The sequence below is a fragment of the Athalia rosae genome, chromosome 2 (assembly GCF_917208135.1).
Source record: "Athalia rosae chromosome 2, iyAthRosa1.1, whole genome shotgun sequence".
Taxonomy (NCBI): Eukaryota; Metazoa; Arthropoda; class Insecta; order Hymenoptera; family Athaliidae; genus Athalia; species Athalia rosae.
The window spans coordinates 4,343,848-4,364,730 of NC_064027.1; the positions used below are offsets into that span (position 1 = coordinate 4,343,848).

Genomic DNA, 20,883 nt, shown 5'->3' on the forward strand with positions numbered 1-20,883 from the left:
AGAATTATGAGCGCGGGACGTTTCATTTTCATAAAAGCTCATCGCGGTGTATAAGAACTATAAAATAGCGTCTGCAGCTCGCCGGTGACTCGCTTTTGTTCGAGATATTAGCGGGCGAGGTGCGGGCGCGAAGGATACGTGGGACGAAAATGAAAAAAAAAAAAAAAAAAAGAAGAAACGCCGGACCAATGGAACGAGATAAACAGCATCAACGAATAAAAGGGGGTCGAGGGGAGGAGGGTGGAACGGTGTATAAATATAAAATGCAAGAATCCAACGTCGTGTTCCGCGAATACAAAAGTCGCGTGCGTGCCCGTTTCTAATCCCTGAATTTTTCATCCTTTTCCACAATTTTCCGACCTTCGAACAACGCGTTTTGTTATTCCGTCGGGGTCTTGAGTGGGGCGCGGAATTCGCGCGTAAGATGGGCTAACCGAATGTACCCGCCACCGGGTGATACCGTCGTCGCGGAGATCCCGATGGTGAATTTCTCGGTTTTTTACCATTCGAAAGCAGAATCACCTTTTACCGTTAAACCAGGTGGAGTTAATGCAACCGATTCAATGCCCCCGAGCGCACGTCGAGGGATACCCAAACGGCGGCGGGTATTATTGGCAACATTCTAGTTTCACGTTAGTGGCTTATTTCAGACGCGCATCCGCGCGATCTTAAGGCGAATAAAATAAATAGCTACGAGCAATAAACGTTGAAAATATGCCCGCCGCGGTCACACCTGTAGCTATTGTCCTTGCGGACTGATATTCCCGGGAAAACAGCTTTCGCGCTTCGAGCAACGAATTCCTAAAATCTTGGAAAATTTCATCCGAAATGAGAAACGGAGACGCGAATGAAATTGCGGGTAGCGTTTCATTCGATTTTCGAGATGCGATAATTAATTCAAAATGTACGAATCGAAAAAAAAACGTATAGTATTTTTATTCGCACTTAATTTCGCATCGAAAAATGGGAAGTGATATTCAAACGGGAGAAACGGAAGGAAATTTGAAATGTGCCAACCGCCTCATCGCTCCTCGAACCGTTTGAGAATTCGGAAATCCCGAAATAGCTGTGTCGTCCGTATTTTGTCAGAGGCAATAAAGTGCCCCGTGGTCGCGGCGCGTTATTACGACAAGTTTTCAATCAATACCGGCCGCGACGAAACGGGACAGAGTGCGAAAAGGTTGAGGGAATATGAACAAAAAAAAAAAAAAAAAAAAAAAAGGAGATTCCGAGGGACGCGTCGTTGAATTTTTCCAACATTTCTCACCCTTGTCAATTTCGGTGTAGAATTGCATCGGGTTAAACGGAGTGTGGCGAGAGCGATTCGCGGACAAACCGAGGCTAAGGGATCTACCGGTAAAGACTTATTAGGGCGAAGGGCGCCGCCGCCTACGAAATTCTGTGTCTAACCGAGCGCGGAATTAATGAAACCGAGTTCGACAACCCCGCGCCCGTAATAACGACGGGAGGGGCTGTGCGACGCCCGAAGCGGAGACGACGTTAACGATTGCCGAGACAGGGACACTCTTGATGTCTTCGAAAATCTGCAAGGTAAAATCCAGCCTAGTCCCCGATGCATAATATCCGCGAATCAAGGTGCGAGACTCCAACCATTCTACCGTATTCCACGTTCTGCGATTCTTCAGACTTTTAACCCGGTAAAATTTCAATACCGGGCGCCGCGCTGGGTGTTCGGCGAAAAAAAAAGAAAGAAAGAAAGAAAACCAACAAAAATTTGAAAACAATCGTGCGACAAATTATACGCGAACGTTACGTCTTTGTTACTTCGTTTTCCGATGAACTCGGTTCAGGGGTTCGGTTCATCGTGAAATCTCGAAGCCCCAAACCCCCCTCGCGGATCATTATACATTTCATTGTCTGCGATATTTATTTTGTCACGGTGTTAATCAGCGCTGAGTTACCTGCGGCCACCCCGCCTCCGACTCGAGGGACTGCCAAAATGAACTAATTATTGTTCTTTGTAACGTCTTTCGAGGCGACCGTCTTAATATCCCGGCGACACCCTCTGAAGCCTTTTTGAAAGGATCTTTAGGACGGACTAGGAGTACGCTGCTTTGAATTAAGGGCCGCCTTTTCGTAACATTTATTCCCATTTTCGTACACTCGTCGCGATGAGTTGACACGGAATTTCCCCCCTCGTTTAAAATACAAAGAAGCTATTATCGAACGCGTACGAGAAAATAAAACTGAAAGGAAATAGAAATGAATCGCGTCACGATAGCTCCGCCATAAATTGTACGAGTCACCAATCCCTCCGACGAATAATACAATCTATCGATTTCAACTACTCGCAAATCACTCCTCACCCGGTTACATTTCCATCGTTAAATTGTAGTTCTTAGCAGCAGTGGATACACTCCGATGGATACGACTTTACGGTGTGGACAATAATTATTCGAAATTCACCGGTCTCGCCCACGTTAGAACAATGTGAATTTCTAGAGCACCTCGAGTCGAACGGCTGATAGGTACGAACGTTGACACCGCACCGGGGAGTTCGCGCGTATCAAATCGTCCCTATTTTCTCACCGACAATATTACTTTCCTCTCGGAAGACAATGGCGATAGAACCCGCCGATTTTTACCGCCCATCAAAGGATACGGAGTCCATCTCGAATCGTGGGATTAATAATAATTGACGCGCGCGAAATCGTTCGGGGTTTTTCCATTCGTCCTTTTTTTCGTACGATTTTCGGATCTCGGTAGGCAAGTGCGGATCATCGGTCCTCCCGAAAATCTAGCGATTCCGGTCCGCAATAATCGTCCGCTATAAAGTATGCTAAACAGCCGAACTTCCAACAAATCTTGGCACCGTAAAGCCCAAGAACGGTGACAATGGAATGGCGTTGAAATGCCGCGCGGTGTACAAACTCGAACAAATCTCGAGAATTAGAGATATTTCCTCCGAAAATTCAAATTCCCGATATACTTCACCGGCGTTATTGTATTCGCTCTATTAAAGTCAAAGAGATATGTAGACAGATTTTGCGACCAGATACAACGTGTCGACTATTCGATCTTTTACTCAAAAAAAACTATGGTTGCTTTCGTTTCGTTCAATTTTCTTTGTTTTTTTTTCTCCATCTCGCGAATGATTCGAATACCGGCATGATCTGGTTATAATTGTAAACGCACACCGACACCCCTCGACGTTCTACGCAGACGGATTATGGTCTCAGGCGAAGTACGAAATTGCGAACTTGCCGGGGGTCAGAGGGCACGAGAAAAGAGCTCGATTGAAGAATCCAACCGGTGAGGTAATTAATTCTTCTAATTAGCAGGGCGTCCCATTATTTCGATCCATGGTAGGTTCGGTTCGGTCTTTCGAATATTTTCAGCGGACCGACTCTGATTTATTACTTAATGCCTCAAAGACTGGGCGTTTCTCTCTCTCTTTTGGCGATCATTCGTTCGAATACTTTCGACTTTCCAGTCTGATGGGTGTTTTTATCAAACGCCGTCGCGCTCGTAATTTCAATTTATTTTCGGCCTCGGGTTTTCACTTTTTCCGGCCAATCGGCCGCCAAGGCGGTAAGAATTTTCCAATACTTTGTATAATTTAACCCGCAAAACGCTACGCTACTTCTTCAAATTGGACCACGAATGGAAATTCAGCGGATCGGATGACCGGAGAGAATTGATTGTACGGCGGTTTTAGCGTGATTCCTGACCCGCGCAAGCATCTAATAAAGTGAAATGATGCAATTGAAGAAACTGGAGGCCTACCGTAACGTATACCCGCAGCTGATTCCGCAATCTGACAACGAGCACTCTCAATATTTTGTAAACAAGTCGATAGATTTTCAGATATATATATAGAAATTACCGGGGTCGTATACACGTCCCCCTTTCCGTCACGTGGCATTGAATCTAATGACACCGTTTCGTCAGAACCCTTGGTGAATTGATCTACGGAATTCTTAGCCTGCCTAAAAAAAAAGCGCTTTTCAAATTGGACGGAAAATGCATCATCCGGACGCAGTGTGAGTAAAATGACGGAGAGCGTCGCTGCGATATCCGAAATGATTTCACCCGATTAGCCGATATTTCAAACGATCGACCATCGATCGAGCGAAGTCCAACGATCCAATTACCTGCCATCGTCGTTATCATTATCATAAATTCAACGATTCTTTCCGTTTTTCCTCTTTTACTTCGAGCGGTCGTTACTTCGCATTTCGCAGCCGTGTACCGCACGGTTCTTAAGCCGCACCGCCTTTAATTTCACGTTCCGAGGAACGGGGGGATCCGTATCCCCCCCGAAACGCCGCAGCTGTCCGGATCACCGGCGGTGCAAAAGCGATCGTATCTCACGTACATATTCTTGGCGTTGAACCGCGGCGGGGCGACGATGCCAAAGAAAACAGGTTCAACTCGCTATTGGTTCGCTTCGGACAACGAAGTAGGTACGGTGTAACGCGATAATGTATCTTCGCCATTCTTTTCTCTGATGTATGAAACGGGAACGGATGTTGAAACGGATCGGCTTCGCAGACGCGATAACGTCTGAATGTGAAAAGAGTAGCAGCAAAAAAAGAGAAAATAAAAAAAAAATAAAAGATACCAGAGAAGTAAGACTCACCGATGGTGGTGATGACGGTGAGCGAGTACAAAAATGCTCCGGCGAAGGTCCATCCCAGTTTTGGAATTTCACCTTTGTACCCGTCGTTGTTTACTGCATCGACGACGAGCTTCTGGTACTTCTCCAACATCCGTTCAACCTCGATTTTCCACTGTTCCTCGGAGAAGATGTTCTCCTGCGGTTGTGAAAAATTTCGAATAAAAATTTCGTTTAACGACTGGAGGATCCTCCTCCGATGTTGTTTCGCGAATTGGGTGCACGTCAAAGCGAACGATTAAAGTTTGTAATTCGGTGGAATTGTGGGGTAGTATAAGGTAGGAATTTGGAAAGGTCGTAGCGCGGCGATAAACAGGTAACAAATGAGCTATGGGAAAACGTTAATGCCTCGTAAAACGTGATTTGAAATTTCGAGGAATGCTATCCGGTTTATTGCCGCATGTATAACTTTGTCATCGTCCGCGGGTATATAGTGTATGGGCGTTGACTTTGAAAGCTCTCCCCCGACCGCTCGTCTTCCGTGAGAAAATCACGGTTCCGAGGTCGGATAATATGTTCGCGGAGAGCTAAAAGAAAAAAAAAGAGCAAATAAAAAATTAAACCGAATGAAAAAGCAACCCTCTTCTTCGGGGTGAAGAAGCTCTTCCTTTGATACAAAGTCACGGCATTGACCTCCGGAGGAGGCTGAAATATCCGACTTTCCACGTCGAGTATCAATTCGTTTATTTATTCATTTTTCATTTGACATTATTCCGGTTTTTCTCGTCGCACGAAAATCGGTACATATAGTTTCTTTTTCTTAACGCGTGTTCGAAAATCTCAGGTGACGCCCGTTTTATTTGTTTCCAAAAGTAGTTAGCGTTGACCCGGTTCGTCGAAAAAATGACGATGCTTCGGTAAGAATTTCGTAGACAACCGGAGCAATTCGAGATAGAATTTAATAAGGAAGAAAATTTTACCGGAGTTTTAATTCGATTTCTCCGCGAGTTGAACGGACGGTCTTTTTGTTCTTTCATTTTACTACAACGTACACTATACATGTATGTACAACATTTTAAAGAGAAATTAAGTCGCGCAAGGTCTTGCGAGTTTGTGAACTCGTTAAAATTAATTGGATAAATTAATTGTCGTCCTGCGAGCTGCCGTCTCTCGACACTTTTTGACGTTATCCGTTCACGTATGCATATGTCGTAAACTAATTTTCCGCGCATCGGATAATCGAGGGGTAAGTTCTCTCTCTCTCTCTCTCACCTTGAAAGTCAGGTCCCAAAGTTGAGCGGCGGTCTCGTCTCTGGTGCCGATGGGGTCGAATTTTGACTTGGCCGCGTTCGCTTCTATGGAGATAAATATAAAAGCGCCGGCGATCGTGTAGCCGACCACCAGACAAACGATCCCGACGTTGCTGAACAAAAAGGCTATGAAACTTCTGGTCCAATCCGCCAATCGTTCGGCCCAAGGTTTCTTGCGACGTCTCCTGTAACTCCCGCGCCAACGCCGCGACGATTGTCGTTCCATGATTTGTACCTCACGTTACCCAAATATCCCCCCACGGCACTTCGTTACATTTTCTTTCATGCCTCTTTTTTTTTCTTCCTCTTCTTCAAATTAATTCTCATATTTTCACATGATGTCGTTATAGTTGCAGGGATATATCGTTCCGATGGTCGAGGAATATCGGAAAATTGACCCACTTCGTACCGAGCATCTCGAGTGCGTTCACCGAAGCGACGCTCGCGCGTACGAGTGGCTCGGAATCTCTCGATTTTCTTCACCGACTTCGTCACGCACCGTCTGCCTGAAACAGGAATTAAAGAAAGTCGGTAGAAACCGATGCTTGCGTTATCGATTCGCGTGTTTGCCGTTCGTATCTGATTCGAGGGAAGCAATACATCGCGATGGATGAAATATTTTTCCCTCGGACATATCTGCTTTTTCACATATTGTATATAAATAATGTATACCTCATAACAACGTAAATATCAAATCGTCCCTGTTTTCGCAATGTTTCAATCACGATTTTTTTGGTTACCCTGGAAAACCGGGATCCGCATGTACAAACTTATACCCTTTTCGTTCGACCGTCGAAGATTTTCGGTTAAGAAAAAAATAGAAGGTCGTAAGGAAAATACATTTATCAAAAAGTTCAAATTGTTATTCGATCGCGGATCCAGGCGGTACAAGCGTTCGCCAACGATCCTCGAAACTAGGATCGGAAAACCGTAGAGTTTATCGTACAGATACCTCCTCCGCTATTCCATCTCTGGTCAGGATCTGTCCGTTCGAGGAATTACGTGGGATCCTTGCAGATGCCGGGACCGTTCGTTGCCCCTGTTAGCGAACCCCGCGCAATTACTAACCGCGAGTCCCGGTGGCTCGCCCCGTTAAAGATCCTATCGCCGATCGCGGTATAGCGCGGCAAAAAAAAGAAATCAGGAAAAGCGATCGGGGATAAAACACCGCGCTAATTTCCTATACCACTCGACGAATCGACGACAATAATCAACCCGCACCGAATGAAGGATAATCATTCGCTCGTCACCTTTCAGCTGCTGCTGCAGTTGCACAAGTATCAAGACGCAACAGGCAATTTTGTCACGTGGTAAACGTGCGACCAGCTGAGCGACGAACGATATCGACGATCCCCCTGTTTTCGTCGGCAACATTTCGTCTTTAAAACTCGCAGCGAATCGAAGCGATTATTTTACGAGTCGCGGCTATGGTCTGCGGACCATGAATTTCCCTCGAAGACTCGTGGAATCGCGTCGCGTGCACATCGCTCGCTAGGGGCTGACCAAATAACCGCTCATAACCGAGTGAGCTAGCTCGAATACTGCGAAACTCCGTTTGAAATACCTCGTCGCAATGTAGGTATAACCGCGTCGTCCAACGACATTTGATTTAGACCATTACCAGACCCGGAGTGCTTCAAACAACAAACAGATCTTGGTCCCGCAATAACTGGACTGAAATTGTCCTTGATGCTGCGGGACACGTATCATCGTAGTTCGCGACGACTGCCGACTGACTCCGCGAGGATCGTAAATCCTCCATCGGAGGACGTCCTTGCGGCCACGACGTAGTTTGACAAGATAATTGGAAAAAATATCATTCGAAACGTTCGCGTCGATTATCTGAGACGAATGAATCGACGAGTACGATAGAAGTGGGCGGTGGGTTTTCCAATTAGCTTATTGATATCAGAATTGGACTCGTTCCACGGTTGTTATTAAAATTTCCAAAAGATCATTCCCGCTCATTATTAACGGAGATTCTGGATTAGCGTTGCACTCCGCGAAAGAAACGACCGTATCGCGACTAGTAAATATTCAAACGTATATCTATATACGTGGGTATCGCACTGCGGCTGTATACGTGTAATAAATTTATTAAAGTAATACGAGTCGAGCAAAAAGCTCCCAGTTTTGCGACGAGTGGAGGCAATTAAAAGTCGCGCGTAGCTCGTTTTTGTCCTCCACCTTTCTCTCTCGTTACCCATTTTTTTTTTTTGTTTTTTTGTTTTATCTTTTCCGTTTGTTTTTGTATTTTCTATTTCCTCATTCTTTTTATTTTTCACTTTTTACTCCTCTACTCTCTTCTTTTTTTTTTCTTTTTTTTTATTTCTCATTCTCTTCTTTCCAAGTTTGTTTTTTTTTTGTTTTTTTTTTTTGTTCCGCGTTAGTAACGAAACGTGGAATTCTCGAAAAGTTGTCGGTATGCCACGGGTAGCTCGGCAGTGGACCGTGGTCATCGTACATAAAGCATTTAGTTGGACATTGAAGATGAACAACTTCCGGTGCTGACTACACTAGAATTTCTTTCCATTCTACTCCCAATTCCTGTAGATCTTGCAGGTCCACTGACCACCTCCGCAGCTATGAGTTCACTCTGCAACTGACGCGTTCTTTATACTCAAAAATATACCTTTCCGCATGTCCTCTGTTTTTTTTTTTTTGACCCCGTTTTGTTTTTCCCTTTGTTCCGCATTTGTTCTTCGTAAACGCAAAAACGTTCTCACTATCCGCATTTCGGTGGCGGGTATTTGTTAAACTTGACTCGATAAAAAAATTAAAATAAATTTCCAAAAAAAAAAAAAAAAAAACGAAGGTGACGAGAGGAAAAAAGGTGAAAGGTAAAGTTGGAATAGAAAAAATTACTTCCGTGAAATATTTTCGAGTCGGTGCGTAACGGGGGAAAAAAACAAAGCACTAGCTCGTAGAGAAATGTCTGCTTGAATTAAGCTTTACGAGGTGCAGAGAAATTCTGGCAGCGAAGAGCAAACGAGTCCCGTAGTCGTAGACGTAGTGTCGTGGTCGTTGGTCGTTTGGGATGCAGGGAAACCCGTAGCGCCGCGGTGAAATATTTTGGCATACAACGCATTCCGCGTACCAACCCTATGGTCTCTTTCACACTCCCTGAAATTATTGTCAATTAGTCATTTGCGAAGATACCCAAGCGAGCTTCCGTACTCCTTCGCGCCACGGTGTAACATATTTTCATAAGTTATTCTCGAGCTAACTTCGCGGAAGGTTAATTCCTGGGCGATGGCGATAATTGTAAAAAATTTAATTTAGATCCACATCGCGAACGGGGGGTGATTTTATCCCGCGAACTGTTTTCCACGATTGCCGTTGAACGTGGTAAGACGTGATATGGAAATTAATTAGAAAGATTGCAGCGTCGGATCATGAGGAGTAACGAATGTATCATCGGCCCGTTAAAGCGATCAGACTCGAATCCCTTTCGGGAGCGAAAGCTCTTGATTTCTTTTTTTCCTTCTCCGACGAAAGCTGCGATATTTCATTACGGGCACATATCTCTTTTTTCCTCTCTCTCTTTCTTTTTCCCTCTACGTCTGGGTGGGCAACTATATCCGCGGAACGTACGTGTAATAAAAGGACACGAAGCACCGACGCAAGTCAGGCGCGGTTTAACTTGCCAGAACGATATAAAAGCTCCCCGGGGCTAGAAGAACTTGCCGGTAGGGGTTGCCGTTGTTGAGATAATTTAAATTACGAATCGGAAAATTTTCGAATCGCTGAAAAAACGATGCCCTTGATTTCGCCCAGTTACAATTACGGACACCCGAAAAGGGCAGCTTGCAAATTGCGTCTTTTTTTTTTTTATTAATCACGGAACTGATCAATTTTGCGTCGAATGAATTTCTGTCCGAATATCACGAGGCGAAAATGTGGAAAAATTTTTTCAAGACCGAACCCCGACTGCTCCAGGTTCCCATGCGGCATGACGTCCTACGTCAGATTATCAGGACACACGACCCTGGGCGTCGCGTCGCGTCGCGGCGTTGAAATTGTGTATGCACGTCTCGCTGTCTGACGAATATACCTATAAGAACAACGTTACTGCATTTTCCTACTAACCTATTCATGCACGGCACTGTCCTTATGGCATAAGATATAGTAGCCATAATTTACATTATTTACGCGTGCGTGTGCAGCATTATTATAGCCATGTAATAACGAGAGCGCGAGTAAATAAGAGACCATGTACTCGTTTCACTTTATATCAAAGTGATACACGCGATGGGTACGGCGGTCGGTCGAGGAAGAATTCAAAATATTCATTTGTTCAAACGCCATTCTTTGATAGCAGGTAGATAATTGCAAGCAATTTCGAGTTTTCAGTTTCGTGCGACCGAAAACAGGGTGGACCCAACTTTCGTACGAGTACCATTTTCTGATCTGATTTTGATTCTTTTGTGACGATTTTTTACTCAAGTTTTTCACGGTAATCGTCCAGGGTGTTTTTTTTTTTTTTTGTTGGAGGGGAAAGAAAAAACATTCATCAGATGGAAAAAAAAATTGCATCCTCGTTTTTCAGAGAAATAAAAGGTAGGGGGCAAATCATCCCCTCCCCCCTCCCCCCCCCCACCCCCCCCCTGAAATCAGAATTCAACGAATTTCAAGTTTTAAAACAAATCCAATTACCTCTCACTCTACACGCAGAAAAGTCTTATAATAACAAGCTTTTCCATGCCCTTAGCTTTCCCCGCTCTCTTCTTTTCTCTTTATTTTCTCCTTTCGCACGGAATTTTCTATTCTGTCGCGAAATTTATTATTCTCTCAAGCTGTATCTAAAGCATGTTATATTTTCCTGATGTCAGAGGCGCCGCACTGCCTAGCATCTCGACTCCCATAAATATCATTTCACAGAGGCTAAATGTGACACAAAGTCCTCTTATACCAAGGTTCCCGTATCATCGGAGCTCAAATTCGTTACGAGGGGGGGTTACATTTTTTCTACAACTCGGCGATGTCCGGTTCAGACGCTTCTCTTTGAATTTCTTCGCATTTTGGACAAAATTTATACCGTACGCGAACATACGGACATTTCGCTGCATTCGTTTTCGTTGCAAAAATTTGATTCCAAAAAGGTGGAAAAAATAAAAATAGAGAAATAAATGAACGAATAATGAAAGAAAAAAAATTTGTAGAAAGTGCCGGTTATTTTCATTGTCGTTATGTGATTTTGGTGAAAATTGGACGGGAGCAATAGGAGCATTGAAAAAGGTCGAAATAATCGACGTAACGGTAGCCACCGGTTGAAAAGCTCGATGAAATTTCATTGGATTCTATTGAGACTCAAATGCGTTAGCGATAGTGGTCAATCCCCGGCATGGGTTCGTAGTGATTTTTCATTCATTGTCCGAAAGTGGTCCCAATTTATTACTACCGTATTCGAACTCCGATGATTCCTGCAGTTTTACGCTACACCGATGGAGTTGTTGGCGGAATCGCTCTCCGCTCGGAAAAAGGCAACCCCATCAAACGCGGTTTTCTTCATCCTCCGTACGCTAACACTGCTTTCCAGCTTTTTTCATATCCCAAACTCAGAAGCCATCGTCACGCGTTGAATCAAAAATAGGCGCAATTTTTTTGAGTCCGCTTGTTATCCAAATTCTTCGAATATTTGATCAATCGAAAGTCGCGACAGCTGCAGGGTCTCGCTCGCAAACGAAGGAGTTTTGAGAAATTTCGATAATTTCGTGTTATTTTTTTCGTCGGCTAATGAACACATTTTTCATCATCGCAATCCCGACGAAGGCATTCGCGAATCGTTCCAGTTAGTTCGAGTGTCCGAAGTCGGTCATATTTTACAAGATAGGTTCGTGCGGATACGGGCATACAATTGCGTTATAGGTTGTACGTAGGACCGTTTCGCGTATAGAGCGGCACAACATCCGACCAGAATTTAACAATGATTTATGTAACTCTGCAACCAGCTACCGCAAACTCGAGCTACTGCACAATATTGCGAAGCTGATGAGTTATATACGGTAAAAGCGAACGTAGAAACGGGATGAAAATTTCGTTCGAAATTTTTAACTCTCCGGGTTCAGCTTAGAAATTTTCCGCAAACCTCGATCCTCGCGGATACGCTTTTACGTATATTTTCTTTCGTCGCACGAGGGAAACTAGCTCGATCACAAAGTTCAGCGACGAAAACGGTCGCTTTGAGAAATTTTTGGAAATTAACCGTGGAAGTAACACGAATTTACGATGATTGCGAGGGATTCAATTTTCATTTCACTCTCGACATTTACGAAGAGTACCTACCACCTATACGCCAGCGCGGTCTTGATTGACCTGGCTTACAAGTTCGCGTGAAAAAAACTTCGTCGGAAGAGGTAATTACTCCGTGCGTCGTGCGCCGGGGAATTCTTCAAAATATTCGGGCGCAATTTGAATTTAAAAGTTCAAAATCTACTCTGTGCGTACGTGTAGCGCACGATAGGGTGAATAAAACGGAGAAAAGCATAACGGAATAAATATATATGGACAAAAAGAAATTAAATAAATAAATAAATAGCGCGGCTATACAAAAGAAAGAAAGTAGAGTGAGAGGAAAAATGAAAGAGAGAAAAAATGTACGAGAGAGCAGAACAAATTTCAGCAACCATTAATATCGCTCAAAATATTCGTCTAAAACACCGACGTTTTTCTCAAAGATGGCCCAAGGTCTGGGGCAATATTTTATAAACGGCGTACACAGTCTCGGGGTGCAACCGTTTTATTTTCCCCTTTTCTCTCTACTCCGTACACACGTAGGTACGTACGTACGTACTTTTACCGTAGCCGCTATTACTTACACTTTTTCTCAATATTTTCGCGCAAGTCTAGAGTCTAGACCGCCTGATAGATTTTCGCCTCCGGGACAAAGGATGTATTAAATTATGCGCGTCGGTTTCGGTAGGAAAAATTATACCATTCCAAATTCGCCCGTATCCCCGAGAGCGACCCGCAGATGTTAACATTAATATACATATTACATGAATACTAAAAAATACTAACATTTATGCGAGAAAATAGCTAACGATATAAGCTATACGGTCGGAGCACGGTATCGGCAAACAACTTTCCAGTGCTTGTACCGGTACGCGGTTCGTTTCATACCCCGCAGAGGTAAGTTCGCCGATTCGTAAGAAGAAAATGTTTACACGGCGGATAAAATTAAAAGAAAAGATTAAAAAAAAAAAAAAGACCTTCGACTCGCTGGAAATGAATTCATATTTCGGGGGAGTTCTCGTTCGACAATATCCGCGTGATGATCGATCCTCGATCATCGGAGGGGCGATATTTACCCCTGATGAAAACGAAACAAACGAAAATTAAAAAATAACCGAATTTCGAAGATGGGTGCGAACGTATAGAGTAGAGATCAACGCAACGCGATTTTTTCTTGGAATCTAAGAACTAAGATGCGGATCATCCCACCTTTTGTATTTTCTAACGAGCTCCACATCCCGGCAACACGAGGTTTCGAATCACAGTTCAAACGCTGTAACGTCTTACGTTTGGACAGATTTTGGGAATAGACGTGAACGAAATTTATGGGGGCAGGTATTTGGACAGAGTATATTCGCGTGTTCGCACACGTGTCCCGCGATGTCCGATCCTCTCATTGTCGAACGGTGCAGCGTTCGGTATCGGTAGACTGCGGCTGAAAAAGCGTGTTCTATAAATGCGGAGCGAAGGTTTTACAAGTTTGAAATTTATTTTCGAATACATAAATATTAGCGCTCCCATGAATACGAAGATGGGCGGTGAACCTCGACGCGTACAGTTCCCTTCTGAATAAAAGATACTCTCTCCTATGTCGCGTAGCTAGAAAACGTAGAGACATCAGGTGGACAATTTGACGCAGGGTGTCGATAATTCCGAGCGAGGACGCGGACATGTTTCCTTTCACCTTTTCTATAAATCGCCCCGCGCAGGGAAAGGAGGTGTCACGTTATCTCTTCGGATTCGAACGCCCGGAGGATATTCTTCATCGCGTGTGCAGTGATTTTGGAAGCTATGAAAACGAGGTGATCGCCTGTATCCGTCGAGTTGATGCTAGTTTCGAATTTATGGGTTTTTCGAAAACGCCGACGATTCTTTCGCGATGATTCGGTAACCAGAGATGATGAGAATATATCTATCTCTACCTGCGACCGGAGATGTTTATACTCCCTCGCTATTGACAGCGTGCGGTCTATTTCAAGATTCTTTTCAACGTCTTCTGATGTACACCTTTGAAGATTTTGAGGTATCAACAGATCCGTCGATGGCCAATAATCAATCTCAGTCGTATGTTTACCGTTCGATTTCGAACGAAGCGGTTGTACATCGAGAGAAGAAGAAGAGCTGCCCAACTGTTTTAGCCGTAATTCATCGATTGTTCGAAACAACTGCGCGATCTTATTTATTTCCAATTAGTGACGCAAAGTAATAAAAATTCCGAAGCCGGAACGATCGTGAATCAAATTGCGAAACATCTGGAGCATTTATTACGTGTCCACTGTTGAATCTGTTCAATAAAACTCTTGGAATTTCGTATGATTAAAATTTTCCTCTATAAGGACAAAAGATGAAAACTATAATGGCGTCGCTGAAGGACTCGCAGTGTAAACATGTGGAGACAACTTTTACTAAATTCCCGGCGGCTTACGTGTCACTCGATAAATCATCTGTTGTAAGTGTCTGGAGTCCGCGAGGAACTTGAGTGCGATCCTCGTTGTCGAGGGCTACTTCGATTGATGAATTAGACCGAAATCCTTCTCGAGAGCGGGACGGGAAAAAACGTTGATGGTATTTAATTACAGTTCAAATGTTTCCATGGGAACGATTCATCGCATCAACTGTGCACACATACCGTTTTTAAAATCCTCGATGGACGGTGAAAAAATTCAACCTCCTGTGGTTGAAGTGCAAATTTTACTCCATTAGATTTTCTCAATTTTTGGGCCAAAAATGAAGTATTGTGAGAATCGAATGCGGGGCACTTTTCTAATGCATTTTGATCTCGGAAAGTCGAATTCGTTGAGTAAATTGAGCTACGAATTTTTCCCATCGAGATATCTGAATTTTTCTGCTCAAAAAAGTGAAAAATTGGCGATAACTCGATCAATTTTATAGAGAGATCAATTTAACTGGTGAACTCGGATTTCTGAAGTCAAAATACATCATAATAGCATATCAAATGGAATATTACCCCGTTGGATATTTTCAATTTTTGGGCCAAAACTTAAGTATTTTAAAAATCGACCGTATGGCACTTTTCTGACGTATTTTGACCTCAGGAATCCGAATCTGAAAGAAAAATTGATTTATCTCTAAAATTGACCGAGTTATCGCCAATTTTCAACTTTTTCGGGTCAAAAATAAAAAATTGATTTTTTAGTCTATCTTAATGTAATTTGAGCTCAGGAATCCGAAACCGAAAGAAAAATTGATCTATCTGCAAAAATGGCCGAGTTATGCCCGTTTTTTCGCATTTTTTACCATAAAAATGGAGATATCTCGAAAAGAAAAAATCGTAGCTCAATTTGGACGACGGATTCGTGTTCCTGGGGTCAAAATACATAAGAAAAGTGCCATACGATCAATTTTAAAAAATAAAAATTTTTGTCCAAAATTTGAGATTTTTCCAAGGGGTACCCCTTACGATTTTTTCAAATTTTGGCCAAAAATTTTTATTTTTTAAACTTGATCATATGGTACTTTTCTTATGTATTTTGACCCCAGGAACATGAATCCGTTGTCCAAATTGAGCTACGATTTTTTCCCTCCGAGATATCTTCATTTTTATGCCAAAAAATGCGAAAAAATGGGGATAACTCGATCATTTTTCAAGATAGATCAATTTTTCTTCTAGATTCGGATTCCTGAGCTCAAATTACATGAAGATAGACTAAAAAATCAATTTTTTATTTTTGACCCCAAAAAGCTGAAAATTGGCGATAACTCGGTTAATTTTAGAGATAGATTAATTTAACTTTCAGATTCGGATTTCTGAGGTCAAAATACGTCAGAAAAGCATATTAAACCCATGAAAAAAAATATCGATGTTTGACCTCAAAATCGAAGAACGAAGTATTTTTGAAATCGATTTGATGATACGATTCTAACGTATTTTGACCTCAGGAACACAAATCCATCGACTAAATTGAACTACGAATCAATATCATTGAAATATCTCAACTTTCCAGCTTTGAAAATCGAAAAGATGACGATAAATCGATCAATTTTAAAGGTGGATCAATGGAATCAGCAGATTTGGATTTCTGAGTTCAAAATACGTGAGAATATAAAACTGTTTGCAATTCACAATTGAAAATTCCATTCGCTCGGATCATTGTGAAATTACTATGGCATGTACGCGATCCAGCAAATACGCGACGACTCTTTTCATAGTCGACAAAGAATGGCAAACGAGATAGGCAAACCAAATAATATTTCTATTTAGTAGCCTTTCCCTTCCCTCCGTCCGTCCATGTACAGGGGCGGGTATTGCCGTACACATCCCTTTCAACGTTTTAACAAACCTCAGTTGAGAAAATCGAGAACGACTGAAGAAAGAGTCCTGTACATTCCAGACCAAAGTTCACCTCGCGACAAAAGCAGCAGTTCCTTTGTAAAAACGGGTCTGGGACAGTGTATACTCATTCTTTAAGTCAGACATTGTCCTTTGTCGGAAAGTCGGCCATGCGGTAACGTGGTTCTGTATATGTCCGCTTCTTTCACAGTGCTGCAAGATCGTGTACAATATATACAATACGTGTCCGTAGATTCGATCTCGAACACAAGCGAAATGAAAATGTGAAATTAGAAATCACGTGTACCAGGAATCGTAAGATAATTCTCGCATCAAAGTGGCTGCGTGGCGCAAAAAGAGAAACGAAAAACCGCGAGTCGTGCGGCGACGCTCAGCTCACGTGGGTATGAACTACCCGCTTCTTCGGAAAAAAAAAATGAATCGAAAGAATTGATGCGGAGAAAAAAAAACCCAGAGCTATGACGATCGCGCGGTGAAAGTAAAATGAGGGGGGAAAAAATTGTACGTACGTACAATTATCAAATGGAATTAATTACTGTTCTCATTAAAGAATTGTTCATAATTTTTCAGCGACGACGACGGCGACGATTTCGAGTAGGTATAATAATGGGGGTAAATCGTCCGTTATGAGATTAAAATAGCACCCCTAAAAACGCACTGTTTATCATTTGTACAGCGAATGATCGCGTACCACCGGAGCCGGAGTAACGTAACACCCTTTCACCGGACATCGCGAGCAGAAAAATTGCGGAGTTAAAACAAGAGTAGTAAATAAAAGGATAAATTTACGAGATAATAGTAACGAAATATTTCCATCCCATTAGGTGAAAACAAAGCATCCGCGTCCGTGCGGGGTGGGCCCAACGAGAGGTACCTTCTAGCTGTTCGCGGTATTCCGTATGGTAATTAAAATTAATTACGCTCTTTAGTCTTCTTGATGGACGTCGGGGGTTGCGTTGCATTTCCTTTTTTTCTTTTGCTATTTAATTTCATTTTATTTTTAATTTTCAATTTTTTTTGGTCTCCTCCCATTCGTTCTTGTTTCGTTTTTTTTTTTTTTTTTTTTTTTTTTTTTCTCCTCCTCCCCGGTGCACATTGAATTATTTCGAGCAATGATCATATTTCAAACGATTCGGGCCTACCCATCAAACCCAACGACTTTCACCCCTTGGTACGCGTCACTTTAATTTATCCATCAATTTTTACCCTTATATCGTTTCACCCTAGAGCAACGAATCGTTCCACAGAAGAAAAAGGAAGAATTCTTTTATCGGGATTTTTTCACCGACGAATCTCAACCCCCCACACTGCAGCGATCTAGTCGGATAAAATAAATCCGCGATCACGCAACTCCGACGCATCATAGGACGTTTAATTGCAATTGCGGCAGTCTTATATCCAGAACTCAATAGGATTCGAATCTATTTAGCGAAACGTAAAAGAAATCGTTCGAATCGATTAGCACGAGGAGACTCGTAGTTCACGGGGTCCGATCGACCGGGATTGATTCGCAATTTCTCCGGCGTCGACCGCAAGAATATAAGGAACAGGTGCGAGGGACCGTTGGCCGAAAACAGTCTAGCCGCGCTAAGGTCGCCTGGGGTAATTCGATTGATCGATCGCGTTCGTCCTCCCGGAGCGAGATAGCCGTATCGCTCTACGTGTCGGCGTAGAGATCGGCGACGGTTACCCGCTGCCACTTCCCTTCCGACTACCACGTACAACGAATTCACGTTTCAATTATTGTTTCGTCGAAAATTTTTCTCCGCTCCTTTTTTTCACGCGTGTAATCGTCGTTTTATCCGTCGCAACCGAAACGGACTTTGAGAGAAACCGAATATAAGGAGGAGGAAGAAACCGAATCAAAGAGGGAAAAAAAATCGCGTCTTCGTTTTCTTTATCGGGGGGGGGGGGGGGGGGGGGGGGGGGGGGGAATAGCTCGCCTAGCTTGCAAATCCGCCGGAGATAAGAAAGGCTAAGCTTTACCTATGGCTATGTTCTGTTTCACCCAACATACGTAACGTACGTACGTACGTTTCCAGAGCTTTCCCTGATATATCCACTGTATAGCAGCGCCGCCGCCGTTGCCGCTACCACTTGGATAATGTATAGCGTAGACCGATGTCCAATTCCAAAGGTTTCGATTTAAACCGTTTTATCTTTACCCCAGAGAGCAACGGGATAGCCAATGACACGTTCATGTGTCAATGTATGCGCCCGTCACGTAATTCCCGTATAATTATACGTTCGCTACAGCTCGCCGAGCGCTAATCTCCAAATAATCTAATTGAATTGCGGTGCTCGACTCCGCTAGCTGCCGTGAAATAGGTAAACACTTTCAAGAGCTGGCTACCTACTCTATCGCCGCGACGAAAAATAGTCAATCGTCAAATCGGATAACTCTTTAGCGAATCGCTTACCCTTCGCTCGCTTCGATTGTTTTCCGCATCCCTCAAAAGTATGAGCGAACGGATCGAAAAGTGAGCGATTATTTTCGTTCGTTATTTTATCTAGTTTAGCACGCTTGGAAATCAGCAGCGTTGTACACGTGTGCAGATGAAGAGATCCGCGGAGCGCCCGAGAGCACGTGACTCGGAGCAGCTCTGCGTTAGAAATCCGAACACGTTCCATTTCTTGCGACTTTAATCGGAAGAGAGCCGTAAAAGTGAAAAAAAAAAAAAAAAACATTTCGCGATCTCGACATTCGCGGCATTCGAAACCGATCATCAACGCCCAGCGATCGTAGAAATTTCATTCAAGAACGAGGCCGGTTTTTCGAGTTCCTGAGCAAAAAAAAAATTAAAAAACTGAAAAACGACGACGATATTGTCGAGAGGGACAACGATTTAGTCGCGCGTGAAAAAAGAGGAAAAAAAAATCAACAGATCCATCCGACAGTTTTGTACAAAAGCGGAGACTGTAGTGAACTCAGAAGTTCAGGTTCCGCGTCTCACGTGGGTTGCAGCTACTTCCTGCTTCAGAATTGCCAATTTCCTGCTCGACTCTTTAGATTCCTCGGATGACATTTGTTTTTTTTATTCCGCCTCCGCCGTTTTGCCGTCTGCACAGCCAGCGCACGGCTGTCCGTAAGTATGTATGTATATATATAAGTTCGATCGATTTCCGGGAGTAGGGAAATTGCTGGTTATCGTATTCCGAAACTCCTTTCAATGCCGTTTGGCTTTTCACTGACCGGTATATGTATGTATACCGTCAACCGCGGAAGTTCCGCTTGAGTCTTTGTCCACGTTCTTCGTTTTCCAGAAATTTACCATACGGTTCGACTCCTCGGGCAAAATCTCATCAAATCGTCGTCTCACCCCGGCTTAACGAGCGTAATCGTTCTCAACGAATTAGTACAGGTAATAGTGACGTGAAAAACCGAAACGCTGAAATATGGAATAAGGTAACTATCCAACAAAAGTTGAATACGCTGACATCGTACGCGAGTACATATACACCATTCGCATATATTGGTGGGTAAAATATATGTACGTGTGTACACATGTGACGCAGGAGGTGAATTCTGGGACGTCAACCGCCGCTACGACGACCGGGAGGAGGCCGAGGACGCGCGATGAGAACGACGGAGTTTCGGGGTTGCACATTTGCAATTTGAAATAGTTTTAAGCCGAGCGACGACGCCACGGTGGGATTTCGCGGAGTCACCGCGATAACTTTTGGTCTATAGTCGTAGCGACGGGGCGTTACGGTCAAAGCGAATACTCGCGGTGACCCCGAGGAGAGAGGTAAAAGCCACACCGTAACGAAGCGAGGACGACAATGGCGAGATTCGATATTATCAATGTCGGGGCTGGCGGGGGGTGGTGGTGGCGTAGTCGCCGCGGATTCGGCGATCCTCGATCCGGGCACCGCTCGCGCCACGTGGACGAACCGACGGCGTTATACGTGTAACGTACGTAGCGTGCGCCGGCTACAATCGAAAGTTGGGACATATTTCAGCTTTTGGCACAGGCATCCGGAGATCTCGATAAATCCTGAGCTCGTTCCGCGTAACGTTGGCGAAAAGAAGTCGATAGCGCCCGCGGTATTACGAGCTGATATTCGCGGCGCTGACAAAAATTGTTGGCCAAAAAAAGAAAAAAAAAAAAAAAAAAAAAAGCGACCGGCCGTGATAAAATCTCGTGTAGCGGATACTCTACCTATGTATATATATACGTATATAAAAAACTAGCGTACACATCCCGATACCGCCTAACTCTGCCGCCGTATAATATATCTGTGCCTCGAAACATCGATCGCGTGTCGGCGACGTGTCTTCTGCTCTATTTATTCCTAATTGAAATCTAGCAAAAGCTTTTGTCGGGGGTTAAAATCTATTCTGGTACACGTTATTCCCTGTTGGGCCGATACTTCCATATATCCCGGTCGAAAAGCGCATACCGATACGGATGCGCTTTTCGTTATATAGATTACAGACCACGCGG

At 43.6% G+C, this 20,883-nt stretch overlaps 1 protein-coding gene across 2 annotated transcripts in view; it reads right to left on the reverse strand.

Annotated features, from left to right (window-relative positions):
* Positions 1-20,883, reverse strand: part of LOC105692249 (TWiK family of potassium channels protein 18) — a 168,427-nt gene that overhangs the window by 140,508 nt on the left and 7,036 nt on the right. For both annotated transcript variants that reach the window (XM_048649280.1, XM_048649279.1), the window contains exons 2-3: positions 5,852-6,395; positions 4,604-4,778 (exon numbers count right to left, since the gene is read on the reverse strand). In XM_048649280.1, the coding sequence (XP_048505237.1) occupies positions 4,604-4,778; positions 5,852-6,115 (439 nt within the window). In that variant the 5' untranslated portion in view covers positions 6,116-6,395. The remainder of the gene's footprint in view (positions 1-4,603; positions 4,779-5,851; positions 6,396-20,883) is intronic.